General features: G+C 50.2%; 1 protein-coding gene across 2 annotated transcripts; it reads left to right on the forward strand.

Annotated features, from left to right (window-relative positions):
* Positions 1–341: 341 nt before the first annotated feature.
* Positions 342–18,359, forward strand: HTR1D (5-hydroxytryptamine receptor 1D). Of its 2 annotated transcripts, none has more exons than XM_060625513.3 (2): positions 342–521; positions 15,809–18,359. In XM_060625513.3, exon 2 carries the CDS (start codon positions 16,514–16,516, stop codon positions 17,645–17,647), a length of 1,134 nt encoding a protein of 377 aa, XP_060481496.2. In that variant the 5' UTR covers positions 342–521; positions 15,809–16,513; the 3' UTR covers positions 17,648–18,359. The 2 variants fall into 2 exon arrangements, with proteins under 2 accessions (XP_060481496.2, XP_060481497.2); XM_060625514.3 differs by having other exon boundaries at positions 15,926–18,359.
* Positions 18,360–18,490: the final 131 nt, after the last annotated feature.

Consider the following 18,490-nt stretch of genomic DNA (forward strand, 5'->3'; position numbering starts at 1 on the left):
CCCACCAGGGATGAAGGCGCAAGAGAGGTACGGCTGGGGGTCTCTGGGCGTGGCCCACCTCCCACCCGCCCCTGCGGACCCAGTCCGCCCGCTCTCCTACAGGTGCGGCGCGGGGAGTCAGGGGCGGGGCCGGCGCCCACCCACCCCTGCGGCGGGGGCTCGGAGCTCCCCGCCCGGCCGGGACTGGAAGGGGCAGAGCCTGCGGGCCGCGGGCGGGGGGCAGAGTGGGGAGCGAGCCTCGCGGGGGAGGAGCTGGGGGAGGGGAGCGAGGAGGAGCGGCGGGCGCGGTTAGCGGAGCGCGGAGCGCGAGCCGCAGGGCGCCGGCCGGGGCGGAGGGAGGTGGGGCCGCGAGGGCGCGGGCCGGACCGAGCCCCCGGGGGCGGCGGGGCGGGCGGCGCCGGGAGCTCGGCTGGGGTCGCGGCGGAGATGCGGCGGCCGCCGGCGGAGAGACGCGGCGCGAAGCGAGGAAGCAGGACCCGGGCGGGCGAGCCCGGGGTCCGCACCTGCGCGGCCGGGAGCGGGTAAGCGCTCGGAGCCGAGTGCCGCCCGGGGAGGGGCGCACCGGGGCCCTCGAGGCAGCCAGTCCGGCCGCGGCGGCCGTCCCGAGGGCGCTGGGGCGGGGAGAGGGCGCCGCGCCTCGGGGTCTCGGTGACCCCGCGCGGCCCCCTTCTTGGCGCCTTCGGACGGGAAGCGCGCGCGCGGGGCAGGTGGTCCCAGAGGACGAGTCCGACCCGCGGGGAGCGTCTGGGGGGCGCCGTCCGGGGCCCCGGGACGCGGGGGGGGGGGGGGGGGGGCGCCGAGACAGCGCCCGGAGGCGGCTGCGGGGTGCAGGCGCGCGTTCGGGGTGCCCCGCGCCGGGAAGAGACGGGTTGGGGTGGGGGGCGCGCCCCGGGGTCGGGGGCTGCGACGCCCCCGCGTGGCCCCGGGAGGCGGAGGGAAGCCGGGCGCTGCCCCCTGCCGGCCAGGGCGGCGTGCGACGCAGCGCGGGGCCGGTTCTTTCTGGAGGGGGAGTTGAATGAGCGAGCGTCCAGTGTGGAGCCTCGGTTGCCAGACCCGAAGCCCGGCAGGCCCTGACTTGCTTTGTGACCTTGGGCAGGTCACTGCCTCTCTTCGAACTTAAGTTTGCACATCTGCGCATCTTCTCCCACCCTGCAGGATCCGTGGGAATAAATGAGATGCTATAAGGATGCCTTTTTATAAACTGTAAAGTTCTATACAAATCCTAGCTAATCATGTAATGTCGGAACTGGAAGGGCGCAAAGAAATCTGCTTTGCTGCAGATGGGGAGAGTGGAGAATAAATCTTGCCCAAGGTCGCATTGCTTGGAAGAGGATATAAGACTAAAGTCCCCTGCCTCACCAGCTCTGGGGAAGGTCGAAGTTAAGAGCAGGTGCTCTCCATCAGATTGTCTGTATTAGCAAACCTGGCTTGGTTATTTACTAGCTGCCTGACCTTGGGGAAGCCCTGAACCTCTCTGAGCGCGGTTTTCTTCCATGTGAAATGGGTTAAGAATGCAGCCTTCCAGGCTCGCCGTGCAAATCAAATGTGGTCTTTGCTCAGCACAGTACCTGGCCACAAGCAACAGCTCAGTCATTAGTGGCAATAATTGCTCTGGTCAAAGTCATCTCTCAGTCTCTTCCTTGGAATCAGCCTCCAGTGTTTTCTAATTGAGCACACATCACCAGTCTGTGCTGCCCTCTGGACTGCACAGCCACTGGCCGGGGTCTCAGCCTTCCTCACAACGACATGGAGGGACGCTTTACCAACAGCAGCAAGCAAGGCCTCTTGAGCAGCTGGGCCTTCTCCAGCCTTTGGTCCTGTCCAAGTGGAGAGAAAACTGGTATCCAGCTAGGATGCTGGCTAGAGGGTGACATAGGAGGGAGGGGCTGGCCAGCTGGACATGACTGGGCAGGGCACACGGCCTCCTCTCCTCCCCATGGTGCCTAGTACAGGCCTGGAAATACAGCGTGCTTTCTTAGAGTTTGTCAGTTACATGATGGGTAAATAATGAGGGTAAATTTACAGGGTGGTCCCTTTTCCCCAAGGCCCCAGATGGATGACAGTTCTTGATGAAGTGATGTGACTATAAGCGGAAATACAGATCCTCAGAGCTGGGAGTTCCTGGGACCTGAGAGGTCCCTCTCATTGCAGACAGCTCCTGTCTGAGGCACACAGAGGGGCAGGGGTCTGCCAAGGTCACCAGTATCCTCCAGCAAAGCTGAATTCTGCAGACGCCGTTCAGTCTTCAACTTTCTCAGCAGCAGATGACCCTGCCGACCGCACCTTTCCTCTGGACACCCTCTCTTCTGGCTCCTGCAATTTAACACTGTCATACTTGCCCTTCTTCATCTCTTGTTTTTGCAGGTTTGTCTTCCTTTCTACAGCAATTAGCTGCTCTGCTCCCCCAGGCCCTCTGCTCTGCTCATACTAGACACTCTCCCTGGGTGATCTCATCCACCCCATTGGCTTTAGTTACCACCTCTGTGCCTGTGACTCATAAAAGTTTGTCTCCAGCTCAGATCTCTCCTCAGGCTGTAGACCCATTTAGGTCTTATCAGCCTCACAGTGTTCTAGACCCTGGGGACATAGCGATGAGCTAGACAGAAGGTATGTTTTGGGAGTTGGTGGGGGTGGAGGGGGGAGACAAGTAACAGATGAGCAGAAAATGCCAGATAGGTTCAAGTGCTAAAATGAGCATCAAACAGGGTGATGTGATAGAGGAGGAGAACTACTTGATATTGGCTGGTCAAAGCTTTGCCAAAGAGGTGATACTTAAGTGTGGGGCGGGCAGCCGGTAAGAGATGAAGTCAGAGAGGTGGCTTGGGGGGCAGGCAACATAGGGCCTTGTAGGCCACGGTGAGGATTTCGGATTTTGTTCTGAGATGGGAGCCGTTGGAGAGTTTCAGACTGCAGAGAGGGGCTGCTGTGATTTCTGGGCTCAGGTGGGCCTCACAAAGGAGTTCTGTATTGATTGCAAGCCTACTGTGCCACAGTCACTGGAGTGCGGAGGGAATAGGTAGCCCTTCAAGGGGCTTCTAGCCCAGGAGTGAGAGGCACAGACAAACCTGGAGTCAGGAGAGGGTTTAAAGGAGGGAGATTTTGCTTCTGCTTCATCAGAAAAGGCTTCCTGGAGGAAGCGGCTTTTGAGAAGGGCCTCAGAGAACAGAGAGCAGATTACATTAGGCATGCATGAAGGCAAGAGTGCAGAGGGCAATCAGCCTGAACCAAGTGGCTCCAAATGTGTGGGGGGAAGTCAAGGGAGTGGAGACAGGACCTGTAGGAGAGTAAGAGGTGAGGCGAGGGAGGAAGTCTGGGCTGCTCAGAGCAAGATCCTGGGTCTGGCCACTTAAGCACTGTGTGACCTTGAGCTGATTGCATTACCTTTCTTAGCCTCAACGGGCTCATACTTGAAAGGGAAGTATGAGGGAAGAGAAGGGAGAGGGAGGATGCCAAGTGCTGGGGATGGGTGGATGGGAACAGTATAACGGCTACCAAGGAGGAAACAGAAGGGGCTGGTGTGGATGAGAAAGAAGGTGACTGTATTGAGTTTGGCACCTCTCAAACTCCCATGAGTGGTGGAAGGAGTGGACAAGTTTCAGCAAAAGGAAAGTGTTGAATTTTATCCCGGGAGTGAAGGTACAGTTGATGAGTAGGTGAGGGGTACCCCACACAGAGGGCACTGGGCTTCCTGACACATATATACCACTCACCCCCTTCCTGAACTCAAGTCCTGCAGGGAGACAGGCAGTCAGCAAGTGAGCCCAGTGGGGTGGGGAGGAGGGAGTGACCAGTTCCATCTCTTGGGTCCAGAGAAATCTCCAGAGAGCGCGGAGGAGATGGGAGAAAGGGCATTCCAGGTAGAGGGAATAGCCTGGACAAAGGCTCAGAAGAGTGAGAACCACAGTGTTTTTGCAGGAAGAGGTTCCCAGCCACGCAGAGATGGGGTGTTCTGCTGAGTGCAGGTGAATAAGAGGAGGAGAGGAAGGGCTGGATTCTGGATGGGAGAGCAACAGGACGTGAATAAAAAGGAGTCAGGATGCAGGGAGGGCAAGGTTCTCTCAGTCCTGTGGAGCAGGTGTCACTTGCTGACTGCATCTGTCCTCCAGTGCTCAGCTCCATAGCCACTTTCAGAGGGGCTCTCAGAGTTGTGGCAGGTTATCTGTCCCTCCTACTTTCCCCGTGGCTCTCTTCATGCTCCGATGTCATCTCCGTCATGTCATCCCAGGCTCCAGCAGGGTGTTCCTGGGGCCACCGCAAGTCTTCCCAGGGTCCACATATGTTGCTTATGCCAACACGTGGCGGGCTTTAAATAGATAGCTATTAAATGGATGAGGAAACAGGCTCAGAAAAACTTGCCCAAAGTCACAGAGCTAGTAAGTGGCAGAGCTGGGGAGCAAATCCAGTCTACCTGACTCTGAAGCTTGTGCTCCCAACACAGCTGTATTGTGCCTCCCAGCAGGGCGAACAGATGGTGAATAGCAGGTTTGGATCCTGTAAGCACTAACAAATTCAGTGTTTGATTTCTAGGAACTGAATTCCTGTTGTTCATATCTTGTTTATCCAGTCTGGAGAAGACAGCCTCTCGTTTGTCCTGAAAATGGTTTCACCCCATCAGCTCAGGTGTTCTCTGGGGACCCAGATGTGCAGCATGGGGGAGTGGCAGGTTGAGCTCCAGGACCCTGGGGTGCAGCCCTAAAGGTTTCTGGTAGAGTGTGGTCTGCCCCGCCAGTCTGCTCTGAGAATTACTCCCCTAGTATGGAAACTCAGATTGAGATGACTGGGAGATTTGAGGATGCCAAAAGCATATGGTGTGAAACGGCCACGAGAGCCACTAGATACTTCTGTCCTGAGTCTCAAGTTCCTGCTGCAAATGGGAGGCAATGGAAGGAGCTCTGACGGGAATCTGAAGACTTGATCTCTGCCTGTGACTCACTGTGTGCCCTTGGGCAAGTGTCTTACTCTCTCTGGGCCTCTCTCCCTGTCAGCACCATGAGGGAGTTGGACTAGAGGATTCCCGAGTCTTTCCCACTCTGACGCTCAGATCCTTCTTAAACCCTAGAGCTGACGTCGCTCTCATCCCTTGCACAACTCATTGTGGTGCAGGAAGCAACAGCATCGCCTTGTCAGAAATGCCGGATCTCAGGTCCCGCTCTGGTCCCATGGAGTCAGGGCCTGCACTTTCCATACAGTCCCCAGGGAGTGCGTGTGCTCCTTCCAGCGTGAGATGTGCTGCAGTGGCTGTTTCTGCCCTCTCTCTGATCTGTGCAGGCGGAGAGGTACGTGCTGAGGGCTGACGGCAGAGCTCATTCAGGTGGGAGTGATGGAGCCTGGCATAGAACACGTCCCCAACAAAGAGTTTGTGAGTGTGTACAGGCGTGTGTGTGTGTGGGGGGGCGGGTTTTGTGCAACGAAGGAGGGAGTGGAACTGACTCTTTCACCTTTCCTGAGCGGGGGAGCATGGAGACAGCAAGCTGGACTCCTATCCTAGATCTGCAGTCTCAGACCAGCCATGTCTCGGAGCTGCAGTTCTCTGCCCTGGGAAATGGGAATAATACCAGTAAGACTGACTTCAGAGGTTGTGGTAGGCCTTAAATGAGTTGATAAAGGAGAAGTGCTTAAAACAGTGCCTGGCATATAACAAGCTCTTGATAACACTGGCCATCACTTTACTACTACTACCGGTCTCGCCCCCGCCCCCACAGCCGCCTGTTCCGCCCCAACCCTGCCCCTGGATTGTGCGGAGTTCCCAGAGGACCGAGATCCGAAATGACCCCTAGGGGGCGATATCACCCCGGTTGAGAACCCCTGGTTCTAGAGCACTGCCAGCCAATAGAAATAGAAAGCAAGCCAGATTGTATATATAAACCACATCTTCTTTATCCATTCATCAGTGGATGGACATTTAGGCTCTTCCATAAAATGCAATACCACTTGGCAATGAGAAAGCATGAAATCCTGCCATTTGCAGCAACGTGGATGGAATTGGAGGGTATTATGCTAAGTGAAATAAGTCAGAGAAAGACAGATATATGTTTTCATTTATATGTGGAACTTGAGAATCTTAGAAGACCATTGAGGAAGGGAAGGGGAAGAATAGAGGTAGGGAGGCAAACCATAAGAGACTCTTAAATACAGAGAACAAACTGAGGGTTGATGGGGGGTGTAGGGGGCGGGGGAAATGGGTGATGGGCATGGAGGAGGGCACCTGTTGGGATGAGCACAGGGTGTTGTATGTAAGCGATGAATCATGGGATCCTAACCCCCAAAACCAAGAGCACACTGTATACATTGTATGTTAGCCAACTTGACAATATATTATATTAAAAAAAAAAAGAAAGCCACAAAGTTCATTTTAGATTTAGAAAATTTAGAGGTAGCTGTGTTAAAAGAAGAAAAAAGTGAAATTAATTTCAGTCATATTTTATTTACTCAATAGGTCCAAAATATTATCATGCAACTGATATAAAAAATTGTTAGTGAGATATTTTATTCTTTTTTTTTTAACTCTTTGAAACTCAGTGTGTTTTGGGGTGCCTGGGTGGCTCAATAGGGTAAGTGACCAGCTCTTGATTTTGGCTCAGGTCATGATCTCAGAGTTTGTTGAGAGCCCATATAGGGTTCTGTGCTGACAGCGTGAGCCTGCTTGGGATTCATTCTCTCTATCTCTCCCTCTTTCTCTCTCTCTGTCTCTCTCTGTTTCTCTCAAAATAAGTCAATAAACATTAAAAAAGAAAAGGAAAATGACACTCAGTGTGTTTTACACTACAGCACATCTCAGTGGCCACCTTTAAAGCACTCAGTGGCCATGTGTGGCCAGGATTGGCTATTCTAGAGTTTCTCAGCACTGGCTCTCAATCCCAGCTGTGTCACATACTACCTGTGTGGCCTTAGGCCAGTCATTTTCACTTCTCTAGACCTCAGTTTTCTCATCTGTAAAATGGGCATACTAACTCTGCCCCAAGGGGTAGTTAGAGGCAGATGATGAGAGTTTAAAACCCCATTTGCCCACTTTCGCACAAGCATGGGAGAATCTAGTGAGTTGTCAACCAACCACAAAGGCAAGAGCCTTTATGTAACACACTTAGTCTTCCAAGGTGGCCCCTTCCCTGCTGAAAGCTGGTAATAACCCAGTGCCAAGCTGAAAGTAGGAAGAGGCTGAGTTCTCATACTTCCCTGGCTATTGCAAAGGCCTGGAAAACAGGCTTCACCTGCCTTGGACTTTTTAAAGATAACCAGCGATCACCCAGGCCAGAGGTTCTCAATCTCCTCGAAACATTTAGGGAGCTTGAAAAAATTACAGTGCCTGGGCTCTAGGTGGGTTAAGGACTGGACATTTGTATATATATTTTTTTAACAGTATTTGTATGTTTTTAAAGCTCCCCTAGGAGATTCTAATGCACAGCCAGAGAATCTCTGATCTGGTCCAACCCTCGCATTTTCAAGATGGAGAAACTGAGGCCCAGAGCAGGGACTCACTTATCTGAGGTCACAGAGAGTTCATGACAGAGCCAAGCAAAAGCTCAGGGCTCCCACCTCTCAAGCCAGGCTCTGTTCGCAGAGTCCATTCCTCACCAGTTCAGGGAGACTTTCATAAACAGGTATTGATCTCTTGCTCTGGGTCAGGTGTCAGGGCTGTAGGGGTTAAATAAGACATGGTCCCTGCACTCAAGGTCAGGTGATGGAGACAGTCCAGCATGGTAAGCACTATGTGGTGGTCAACCAGAAGCAAGATATCTAACCCAAGCTGGGCTGGGGGGAGGTTAGGGAAGGCCTGCTGGGGAGATACCAGAGCTTAGTCCTGAAGTGTGATTTGGGTTAGGCAAGCAGAGGGGATACTTTCCAGGCAGAGGACACAACAGGGACAGAGGTTCAGAGCAGGAAACAGCACTGGGCACCCTGTGCCATGAAAACTACCAAATCTGTGCCACCAGAGTACAAAGGTCACAGCCAGCTGGGTCAGGAGATGGGGCTAGAAATATAAATAAAGACCAATTCATAAAGGGTCTCTTAGACCAAGCTGTGAAGCTGGGACTGAATCCCAGGTGCCTTGGGAGCCAATAGAGGATTGTAAAAGAGTGACGTGGTCAGACTTTTAGTTAAAAGGAAGATTCTGGATGTGATATGGTAAGCGAATAGAGAGGGGCCAGGAGTGGCAGCAGGGAGACCATTTAAGCCAAAGAAGATGGTGGCCTGAAACAGGAGAGTGGTGGCAAGGGCAGAGAAGGGAGAAAAGAGCCAAGGCAGAGTTAGGTTTATGCATTAGAATTTAGTTATTCAGCAAATGAGGGGACTATATCAGTCAGCTATTGCTGTGTAACAAACCATCCCCAAACTGAGTGGATTAAAAGGACATTTATTACTACGAGTCATGCATCTGGAGATTGGCTGATTTAATCTGAAATTGGCTGGGCATTTCTACCGGTTTAGCTGGGCTCACACATGCATCTGTTGGTCAGTTGGGGGGCTCTGTTCTAGGCTGGCTTTGGCTGGGGCAGTTGGCTGAAGTGGCCCTGCTTCATGTGTCTTCGCCTCCTCTCGGGACCAGTGGGCTCGCCCGTACACGTTCTCATGGCAATGGCAGAGTGCAAGTGGCAACATGCACAGCCTCTTCAAGACTAAATCTGAAACTGGCTCATTGTCATTTCTGCCTCATGCTGTTGACTATAGCTAGTCCATGCTGAATTCGGACTTGAGGGACAAGGAAATATACCCCTCCTTTTGACAGGGGAAGGTGGAGGCAGCACAGGGTAGTAGAAACACTGAGCTGAGCTGCGAGGGGTGCCAACCCTCGCTATGTGGTCCTGGACAAGGCACCTGCCTCTCTGGGCATCAGCAATCTCAGCTGATTAGATTGGATTGCATCATTTAAAATGTTCCTTCTAGGGTGCCTGGGTGGCTCAGTTGGTTAAGCATCCAACCTCGACTCAGGTCATGATCTCTCAGGTCTGTGAGTTTGAGCCCCACGTCGAGCTCTGTGCTGAAAGCTCCGAGCCTGCCTGGAGCCTGCTTCAGATTCTGTGTCCCTCTGTCCCTCTACCCCTTCCCCACTCATGCTCTGTCTCTCTCAAATGAATAAACATTTACAGTTTAAAACAAAATAATAAAAATAAAATGTTCCTTCTAAATCATGTTTGCCAGTGGGGCACCTGGGTGTCTCAGTCAGTTGAGTGTCCGACTTTGGCTCAGGTCGTGATCTCGCAGTCCATGAGTTCGAGCCCCGCGTCGGGCTCTGTGCTGACAGCTCGGAGCCTGGAGCCTGCTTCAAATTCTGTGTCTCCCTCTCTCTCTGCCCCTCCCCTACTCATACTCTGTCTCTCCCTCTGTCAAAAATAAATAAACATTGAAAAAAATTTAAATCATGTTTGCCGGAGGGGGACTGTTAATTATAACTAACTGTAATTAATGGAGCATTTACTATATGGCTGGGCTTTCTGTTCAGCTCACTAATACATAACAGCAGTTTGAGGTTCGTATTGTTATTATCCCCATTTTCTTTCTTCCTTTCTCCCTCCCTTCTTTCCTTTAAAAGATTTTATTCTTAAGTAATCCCTATACCCAGCGTAGGGCTCTGTACCCAACCCCGAGATCAAGAGTCGCACACTCCACCGATGGAACCAGCCAGGCGCACCTTGTCCCCATTTTCCACCTGAAGAAACAGCTCAGAGAAGTTAAGTGACAAGCCCAGGGTCTCCTTTTGACCCGTAGAACTGGTGGCTAAGGTTCTTAGGCACTTAGGCACTTAACCACTACTTTTTTGGGGTAAACGTTTTACAAAAACAGAAGTGCCCCAAACACACGTGTACAGCCTGATGAACTTTCAAAGAGGAACACACCCAGCTGGAGAAGTAGAACATGACCTTCATTCACCCAGAAGCCCTCTCGTGCTCCCTCCCAGTCGCTGCATCCCCTTGCCTCAAGGGCAACACTCTCACATGACTTCCATCCGTGTAGGTGAGTTTTGCCTGTTCTTGAACTTTATGAAATTTGAATCACATGTGGTATCACAGTGTTGAGCATAAGAAGCTTCTTCTGCATGGTTGTGTGTAGGGGGCAGTTGGCATTCCTTCTCACTGATGTGTGATATTCTGCTGGATGGATATGCCACAATCATTTGTCCCTTCTTCCACTGCTGTCTGTTTGGGTAGTTTTCAGTTTATGGCCGTTAAATAGTGCCTATGTGAGCAATTCTTACACAAGTGTTTAGGCGGATGTACATGCATGTTTTTGTTAGTTCTAGAGCTGGGAGTGGAGGTTTTTGGTCAGCGGTTTAGCTATGTTTTATCTTCTACATTTTCCAGATTTTATAATTAGAGAAACGGGTGAAAGATTGACTCGCTCAAGATACTAATTAGAAGTCAAAACTTGCACTCAGATGTAGACAGATACACACGCACGTACATACCCCTGTTAACACTTTTCTAGTCTCACCCACCTACATTATTTCATGCTCCTGATGCCCCCCAGGAGGTAAAGTTGATACTGTGATTTTACAGGGAAGGAAACTGAGGCTGAGGGAGGTCCCATGCCATAGAGAGAAGGAGACGATATAACAAATGTGGATGCGCTTTGTAAAATATAAAGCACTCTGGGGTGCCTGGGTGGGTCAGTCGATCAAGTGTCCGACTTCGGTTCAGGTCATGATCTCACGTTTCATGGGTTCGAGCCCCACATTGGGCTCTGTGCTGACAGCTCAGAGCCTGGAGCCTGCCTTAGATTCTGTGTTTCTCTCTCTCTCTCTCTCTCTCTCAAAAATAAATAAACATTAAAAAAAATAAAATGTAAAACACTCTTCAGATTTGTGGAGAATGATTTCCCCATCCAGGGCTCATGCAGCCATACCGCACGGCTTTTAGAGAAAGATCAGACAACAATTTCTCTGGGGGGTATTTTTCCTGCTGCAACAAATCTTTATCACAGAACCCTGTTTTGTTTTGTTTTGTTTTTCCTTACAAAAGGATGAGCCTGGCTTCTGAGGCTACATTAAACCCACATATCCTCTTGGTTTCTGGCAAGGTTTTATGACTCCGTTAAGATAAAGATCCTTCAGAAAGGGGAGGTGACTGATCTTCTGCAAACTGAATGAGCCCTGGGTAGGAAACCCTTGTTAAGACGGCTCCAAAGAGGCCCTGCTGGGGACCAGCCACTGTCTGGGCTTGTACCCTTCCCACTGAATCCACAGAGCAGTTCTGGGAGAAAGGTGCTATTACCCCAATTTACAGATGAAGAAGAAATCCCAGGAGGTGAAATGACTGGCCTCCATTTCACAGTTGGGATTGTTTGGAGAAGAAGGAACCCAGAAATCCTGCTGGGGGCCTGTTGGACTGTTTCTCAGTCCATTTGAACTGGCTCAACTAGGAAAAGAATGAGCTGGTACAAACAAGGTTTCCTGGGTACAGAGGTTACTCATGGACATCCAAGAATAGGAAGGAGTGCCATTGGGTCTGGAAGCTTCCTTTCTCCTCTCTTGAGGTAGGTGGTTCTCCTTTCTCTGCTCTTTTCTCTGTTCCCTCCCTTCTGCCTCTCTCTGCAGACCTCTTTTCTTATTTACCACCGCTTTTCTGCGGCCCCCAAACCTGCCTTGGCCTCAGTCATGACAGTGGCCAGACATCAGCCTCAGGATCCTTAGCTTGAAGTTTGTTCCCCTTCCATCATCAATCCATTAACCTGCTCACGGTCTCTTTGCTGAATTCCCAGGAGAGAATCTGATTGGTTCATTTGGGGTCCCATGTCACCCTGGTCCAATCAGCTGTGGGTAGAGGTGGTCTGTGGAGCAAGTTGAGAATGAGACTCTGGTTTCCACCACCGCCCCCGCCCCTCCCCCCCCCCCCCCTTCTCACAGCAGAGACATTAGAGCTGGGGGTGTACGGTGTAGCTGGGGTCTGTGTAACTTGATTTCGGGGAGATGCTACTGGGCTGAGGGGAGTCCTCGCTGCTGCCATGATGGCTCCCGGGGGTGGGCAGGAGAGAAGCTCCCTAGTGTGGCTGGTAGTTCCGACAATGGCAGACATCACTCACCAAAATGGATATTGGTGACTTGTTGGACAGTGGACAGAAGACACCTTGTTGCCTGCAGACCTGAATGTACTCGGACGCATCATAGAGAAACCAGAGAACTCGTCATTCACTATGTCGGGCATTTGGATCCATGATCTTATCAGTTCTCCCCAAGCTCCTTTGAGGAATGGATTATCATCTCCATCACTGAGGCTATGCAGGCCCAGAGAGCTTAAGTGACTTGTCCAGTGGCCATAGCAAGAAAATGGACAGCAGGAATTGGAACCCGATCCTGCCTGACTTAAAATGTATGCTTTTAGCCATTGCCTGCCATCTTTGTTACCCTCATTACATTTGTTCAGGTCTCCACAATTTAATGCACATCATGTACATGATCTTATTGGAAGTACTAAACACCCTTTGGGGCAGCATAGCCATGCTTATGTTCCCATTTTACCAAGGAAGAAATTGAGGGTCAAAGACAAGTCGTGACTTGCCCTTGGTTACCTGCTGGTGGGTGGCAGAGCTGGGACCAGAACCCAGAACTTCTGGATTCAAATGTATCAACAGGTATTAATGTATCAAAATATATCAGTGCTACTCTTGGTAGTAGGGTTCTTTTTGGTTTTTTTACAAGGTACAAAACTGATTAAGAAAAATTACAAATCTATCATTCCCTACAAAAGAGTATATCTAAAATATACATACAGCTCAAAGAATAATAACAAACATCTATGTACCTACCACCACCTCAAGAAATAGAACATCATTGATACCTTTAAAAACCCTCCACCATCATATTCCTGCATTTTCTCCCCTCCAGGGGTGACCACCGTCCTGGATTTTATATTTAATATTTCCTTGCTTTTCCTTATGGCTTTGCCACATATATTTGTATCTCTAGACAGTGTGTTTCTTCTTACGTGTCTTTGGCTTTGGCACTAAGTGTTGGTGAGACGCACCCACTTTGACGTATGCAGCTTTGGTTTACTCAGGTTTGCTTCTCCGTGGTACTTTCAGAGGAAAACACCACGTTCTACCACTCTGCTGTGGATGGACGTTGGGCGGTTTCTAGTTGTTCGTTCTAATCAACGCCACCGTGACCATTCTTGTTCCTCTCTGCTGGTGAACACAGAGAACAGTTTCTCTGCTGTGTGTAAATTACTGGGTGGTGAGGTAATCGTTGCATCTTTTGCCTTATGAGATAATATCAGATTGTTTGCTAACGAGGTTCCTCCACTTCACGCTCTACTAGTGGTAGGTGACAATTCCTGTTGGTCCACACCCTCACCAAATGACGTGACATGACGGATTCAAAATGTTTTACCTATTGGCTAGGTGGATATGGTATCTCACTGTTTTTGTTTTTTGTTTTTTAAGTTTATGTCTTTATTTTGAGAGAGCATAAGCAGGGGAGGGGCAGAGAGAGAGGGAGAGAGAGAGAATCCCAACCAGGCTCCGCACTGTCAGCACAGAGCCTGACTCAGGGCTTGAACTCACGAACAGTGGGATGGTGACCTGAGCCAAAATCAAGAGTCAGACACTTAACCAACTGAGCCACCCAAGTGCCCCCTCACTGTTGTCTTAATTTGCTTTAATTTGTTTTAACCAGTTTCACTCCTGGAAGCACATCTATTATTTGCAGTGCGATAGGAGAGGTAGTTGTTTATAGAGCTACAGTCTTTGTCTCCAAAGGTGGCTGGGTTATGGGAAATGCCCCCAACTTTGTCTAGGGTAGGGAAGGGCAGCGGGCAGGAGAGGAGGGAGGCAGCCTCAGAATCGTGTGGCTTCCCTCAGAATTCCAGCCCAGAATTCCTAACCAAGGTAAGCCACCCTGCCCTTCCCAAGATGTCACCCACCAGCCTCCCAGGCCTTTCTGAGCCCACGCCTTTCACTGAATGAGGTCATTGGAATGCCTGAAACGCAAGGAGTGACTGCATGGGTTTGTGGGGGCAAGCATACAGTCTTTCGTGAGAAAAGACTGCACCGAGTCTGTCTGGAAAGGAGAAGATTCCAAAGAATCCAACCCAACTTCACATTTTCCATGTGAACCAAAGTGGGAGAAAAACCAGAGGCTTTTGAGGTGGAGCACAGAGTGAGAGGGGTCAGGAGAGGCCATCATTTTCACCTATCATCGTGAGGCCCCAAACCAGTTTCACTCCTGGAAGCACATGTGCCTTAAGGCTTTTTCTTCCTGATCAAGGCAGCGTGAAGAAGGATGGAAATTTCAAGAGTGGGACCCAGTTTTTCCACTTCCACCTGAGTGACCTTGGGCAGTTATGTCACCTCTGTGAGTGTGGTCAGCTCATTTGTAAGGTGGGGGCCACACTGCCCACGTCACAGGGGTGACTCTTGGCCCCAGGGCCAGCTCCATGCCTGGAACATAGCAAGAGCTCTATGGAAGACACAATAATAATACCCTTCAAACTTTGGGAATGTTTTTGAGCAGGTGGTTTAAGATTGGTTTTCTTAAATTGAGACTGTCTCCCCACCTCTATGAAGATATTTAAAAAAAAAATTTTTTTTAATATTTGTTATTTTGAAAGAGAGAGAGAGACAGAGTGCATACAGGGGAGAGGCAGAGAGAGAGGGAGACACAGAATCCGAAGCAGGCTCCAGGCTCTGAGCTGTCACCACAGAGCCCGACGTGGGGCTTGAACTCACGGACGGTGAGATCATGACCTGAGCCGAAGTCGGACACTCAACCGACTGACCCACCCAGGTGCCCCGGTACTGTTCTTGGTAACCCTGTATATCAGGGGCTACCCATGGGCCCCACAGACTTCAGCTGGGCTCATGCCAGAGATGGGCCTTGTAGAGAGCGGGCTCTGGTTTCTCTCACCCTGATCACTGATTTGGGGTCCCAACTTCCAAGAACCCCACATCTCTAAAAACTGAAACTCAGATTCAAGCCCAGAGGGGCACAGAGGAGAAAATGAGTCTTTAAGGTTTTTTGTGGCCAAACTGCCAGTTTCCATTTAGAAAGCTGACTACATTTTCTGGATTTGAACTTTCACCGTGAAAAAATGCTTAAGGTTTTAATTTTTTTTTTTTTTTTTTTTTGCAGTTAACCTCTTCACTAACCAAAAGGTGTTTCTGTTTTTGCTTTTTTTGTTTGCTTTAAGAATCATGCATGCTCAGGGGTGCCTGGGTGGCTCAGTTGGTTGAGCGTCTGACTTCAGCTCAGGTCATGATCTCGTAGTTGAGTTCGAGCCCCACGTCAGGCTCTGTGCTGACAGCTCCGGAGCCTGGAGCCTGCTTCAGATTCTCTGTCTCCCTTTCTTTCTGCCCCTCCCCTCCTCATGCTCTGTCTCTCTCTGTCTCAAAAATAAACAAACATTTAAGAAAAAAAGCATCATGCATGCTCATTCTAGGAAATTTGGAAAATTTTTATGAATAGAAGAAAGGTCACCTCCCCCTCCCCAATTCCTAGAGAAAAACATTGTAAAAATGTGGTATCTTTCCTGGTGACCCTTTTTTCTTTTCTTTTCTTTTCTTTTCTTTTCTTTTCTTTTCTTTTCTTTTCTTTTCTCTTCCTGTGTGTGGAGTTATTTTGTTTACTTTTCAGATTCATAATTTACAAAGCTGATTTCATGTATTTGTAACAAGCCTGTGATGCTTCCAACAGCTCTGTCCCCTCTGGGAATTGTGGGGGTGGGGCACATTGCCCTCTCCCGTATTCTCCCTACACTTCTGACAATGCCAGTGTCACTGCACCATTGCCAGCACTAAGCAGTATGCTTTTAAACTTACGGTTAATCTCAAGTGTCTACATTGCCCTTCTAAAACCTCTTTCCTCTTTTTCTTTTTTAAGCCCTAGAGCTCTGAACATGTGCCCCTGTCGATGAACCCACAGTGATCTGTGTGTTTTGCCTTCTCCCAGCTCATGCACACTTCAGGTCTTGGTAACCAGAATGTTTTGTCTATTCAGGCTCAAACCGATCACTGGGACAGGAACCGATGTTAAGTGCCACATGATGTGTCAAGATGAACCTGGGGAAACGGTGAGCTGTTGACTGGACTGCTTTTCTGAATCTGCTGGTACTTCTTTTAAAAGTTTTAAAAGCTCCCCAGAGGAAACCTGAAACCCAGACTCTTCTCAGAATAGGATGGGGGAAATTCTGAAGTTTTCATTAAACACATTTATCCCTCAAGCTTTGGAAGGAGCCAAAATGCCAAAAGCAAGAGTCCCAAAGCATTGCCCACACTGGTGTATGATATTCTGATAAATGTCTAACAAATTCAGCACATGTCCCCTGGGCTTGACCGTTTGCTGGACAAACTTTCAGAATAGTGAGACATCTTGGGGTTCATCCCATTTAGGAAAGACCTTTAACTACCAGCTGTCGTCTCAATGTTCTTCAAATAGTCGAGTCTTCTCAAGGTCCTATCACTGTGGTCTGTTCTGATGGAAGGTTCCCACCAGCGTGCAACAGAAGGATGACCTTGCTCTGTAAGCAGGACAACTGTGAAAGGAGCTGGGGGTGTCAAAGTCTGTGGGAAGAGAGAGCCACCTAGAATGTCCCTGCCAAACCAGCCACTGAACGACCTTCTCCAGGAGGCCTCTAACAGATCCCTGAATGCTACAGAAACCCCAGAGACTTGGGGTCCAGGGACACTCCGGGCCCTCAAGATCTCTCTTGCTCTGCTCCTTTCCATCATCACACTGGCCACGGTCCTTTCCAACGCCTTTGTGCTTACCACCATCTTCCTCACCAGGAAGCTCCACACCCCAGCTAACTATCTCATCGGCTCCTTGGCCATGACGGACCTCTTAGTCTCCATCTTGGTCATGCCCGTCAGCATCGCCTATACCATCACCCACACCTGGAGCTTTGGCCAGATCCTGTGTGACATCTGGCTGTCTTCTGATATCACGTGCTGCACGGCCTCCATCCTGCATCTCTGTGCCATTGCTCTGGACAGGTACTGGGCCATCACTGACGCCCTGCAGTATAGTAAACGCCGGACAGCGGGCCGCGCGGCCGCCATGATTGCCACCGTCTGGGTCATCTCCATCTGTATCTCCATCCCGCCACTCTTCTGGCGGCAGGCCAAAACTCACGAGGAGATGTCAGACTGCCTGGTGAACACGTCTCAGCTCTCCTACACCATCTACTCCACGTGTGGGGCCTTCTACATCCCTTCTGTGTTGCTCATCATCCTCTATGGCCGCATCTACGTGGCCGCCCGGAACCGCATCCTGAATCCGCCTTCACTCTATGGGAAGCGCTTCACCACGGCCCATCTCATCACGGGCTCTGCGGGGTCCTCGCTCTGCTCCCTCAGCTCCAGCCTCCATGAGGGGCATTCCCATGCGGCTGGCCCCCCTCTCTTTTTCAACCACGTGAAAATCAAGCTGGCTGATAGTGTCCTGGAGCGGAAGAGGATTAACGCCGCTCGAGAGAGGAAAGCCACCAAAACCCTGGGGATCATTCTGGGGGCCTTTATCATCTGCTGGCTGCCCTTCTTTGTTGCATCTCTGGTCCTTCCCATCTGCCGGGACTCCTGCTGGCTCCACCCAGCGCTCTTTGACTTCTTCACCTGGCTAGGGTATTTAAACTCCCTCATCAATCCGATAATATATACTGCGTTTAACAAAGAGTTTCGGCAAGCATTTCAGAAAGTGGTCCATTTCCGGAAAGCCTCCTAGTCTTATTTGGTGGTGACTCTTGTTATCTTTTGTGACCTGTAACCCAACTGGAATTGTCTTGTTTGTTTCTCCAGAGATTTGGGCCAATCCTGGGCTCTTGGGTTTTGGTTCCATCAATAGAATTGTTCGGCGTTCTCTTCCTCCTGTTGTCTTCTTGACTTCGGTGCCACCAAAAGCTTTGTGAAGGGGGACAAGACCGGAGATTCCACTTATTATTCCAATATTTTCACAGCTCCTCCATGTTGGAAGAAATGCGACCCACAGGATTCCCCGTTGATTCGGTTCAGAGGGGAAGCTGTCTGACTCTGTAGAAAGATCCCAGGTACAAATGGGAGGCTTTCTGGTTTACCTAAGTTTTGTATGGAGCTCAATGTAGGGTAGATGAGGTGAATGACCTGAGCCGAAAGAGAATTGGGAGTCAGGATGGAGGGGTCTCCATTCCATATGGAGCCTTGATTGGAAAATAACACCCAGATCAACTGCCATGTATCCTTCCTCCTTCCCCAGTATCTCTGTACCACCTTAATGTTCTGAAAAGTTAAAGACCACAATCACCCTCTGTGAAGTAGATCGACAGGCTTTGGACCCACCAAGCTTTGAGTGGGACACCATTCTGAATTTTGTTTTCTGAATTATTTTTTTACATCCTGTTCTCATCAGAGATCTTAAGATGTTGAGTCTTGTCGAATAAAAAGCATGAGACGTCATGGTCAGTAAAGTCTTTGGGTAATCTCCCCCCTCTCCCTGGATGGAGAAGCCTTTCAGTTCACTTCAGTCTCCCGTATTTATTGAGCACCTACCACAGGCCAGGCCCTGTGCCAAAATCCTGGCATCTGTTATCTC

Source organism: Panthera onca, chromosome C1, assembly GCF_046562875.1.
Source record: "Panthera onca isolate mPanOnc1 chromosome C1, mPanOnc1 haplotype 2, whole genome shotgun sequence".
Lineage (NCBI taxonomy): Eukaryota > Metazoa > Chordata > Mammalia > Carnivora > Felidae > Panthera > Panthera onca.

Excerpts from the sequence above, each read along its gene's own strand:
- HTR1D (XM_060625513.3), top strand. The coding sequence starts at position 16,514 with ATGTCCCTGCCAAACCAGCCACTGAACGACCTTCTCCAGGAGGCCTCT.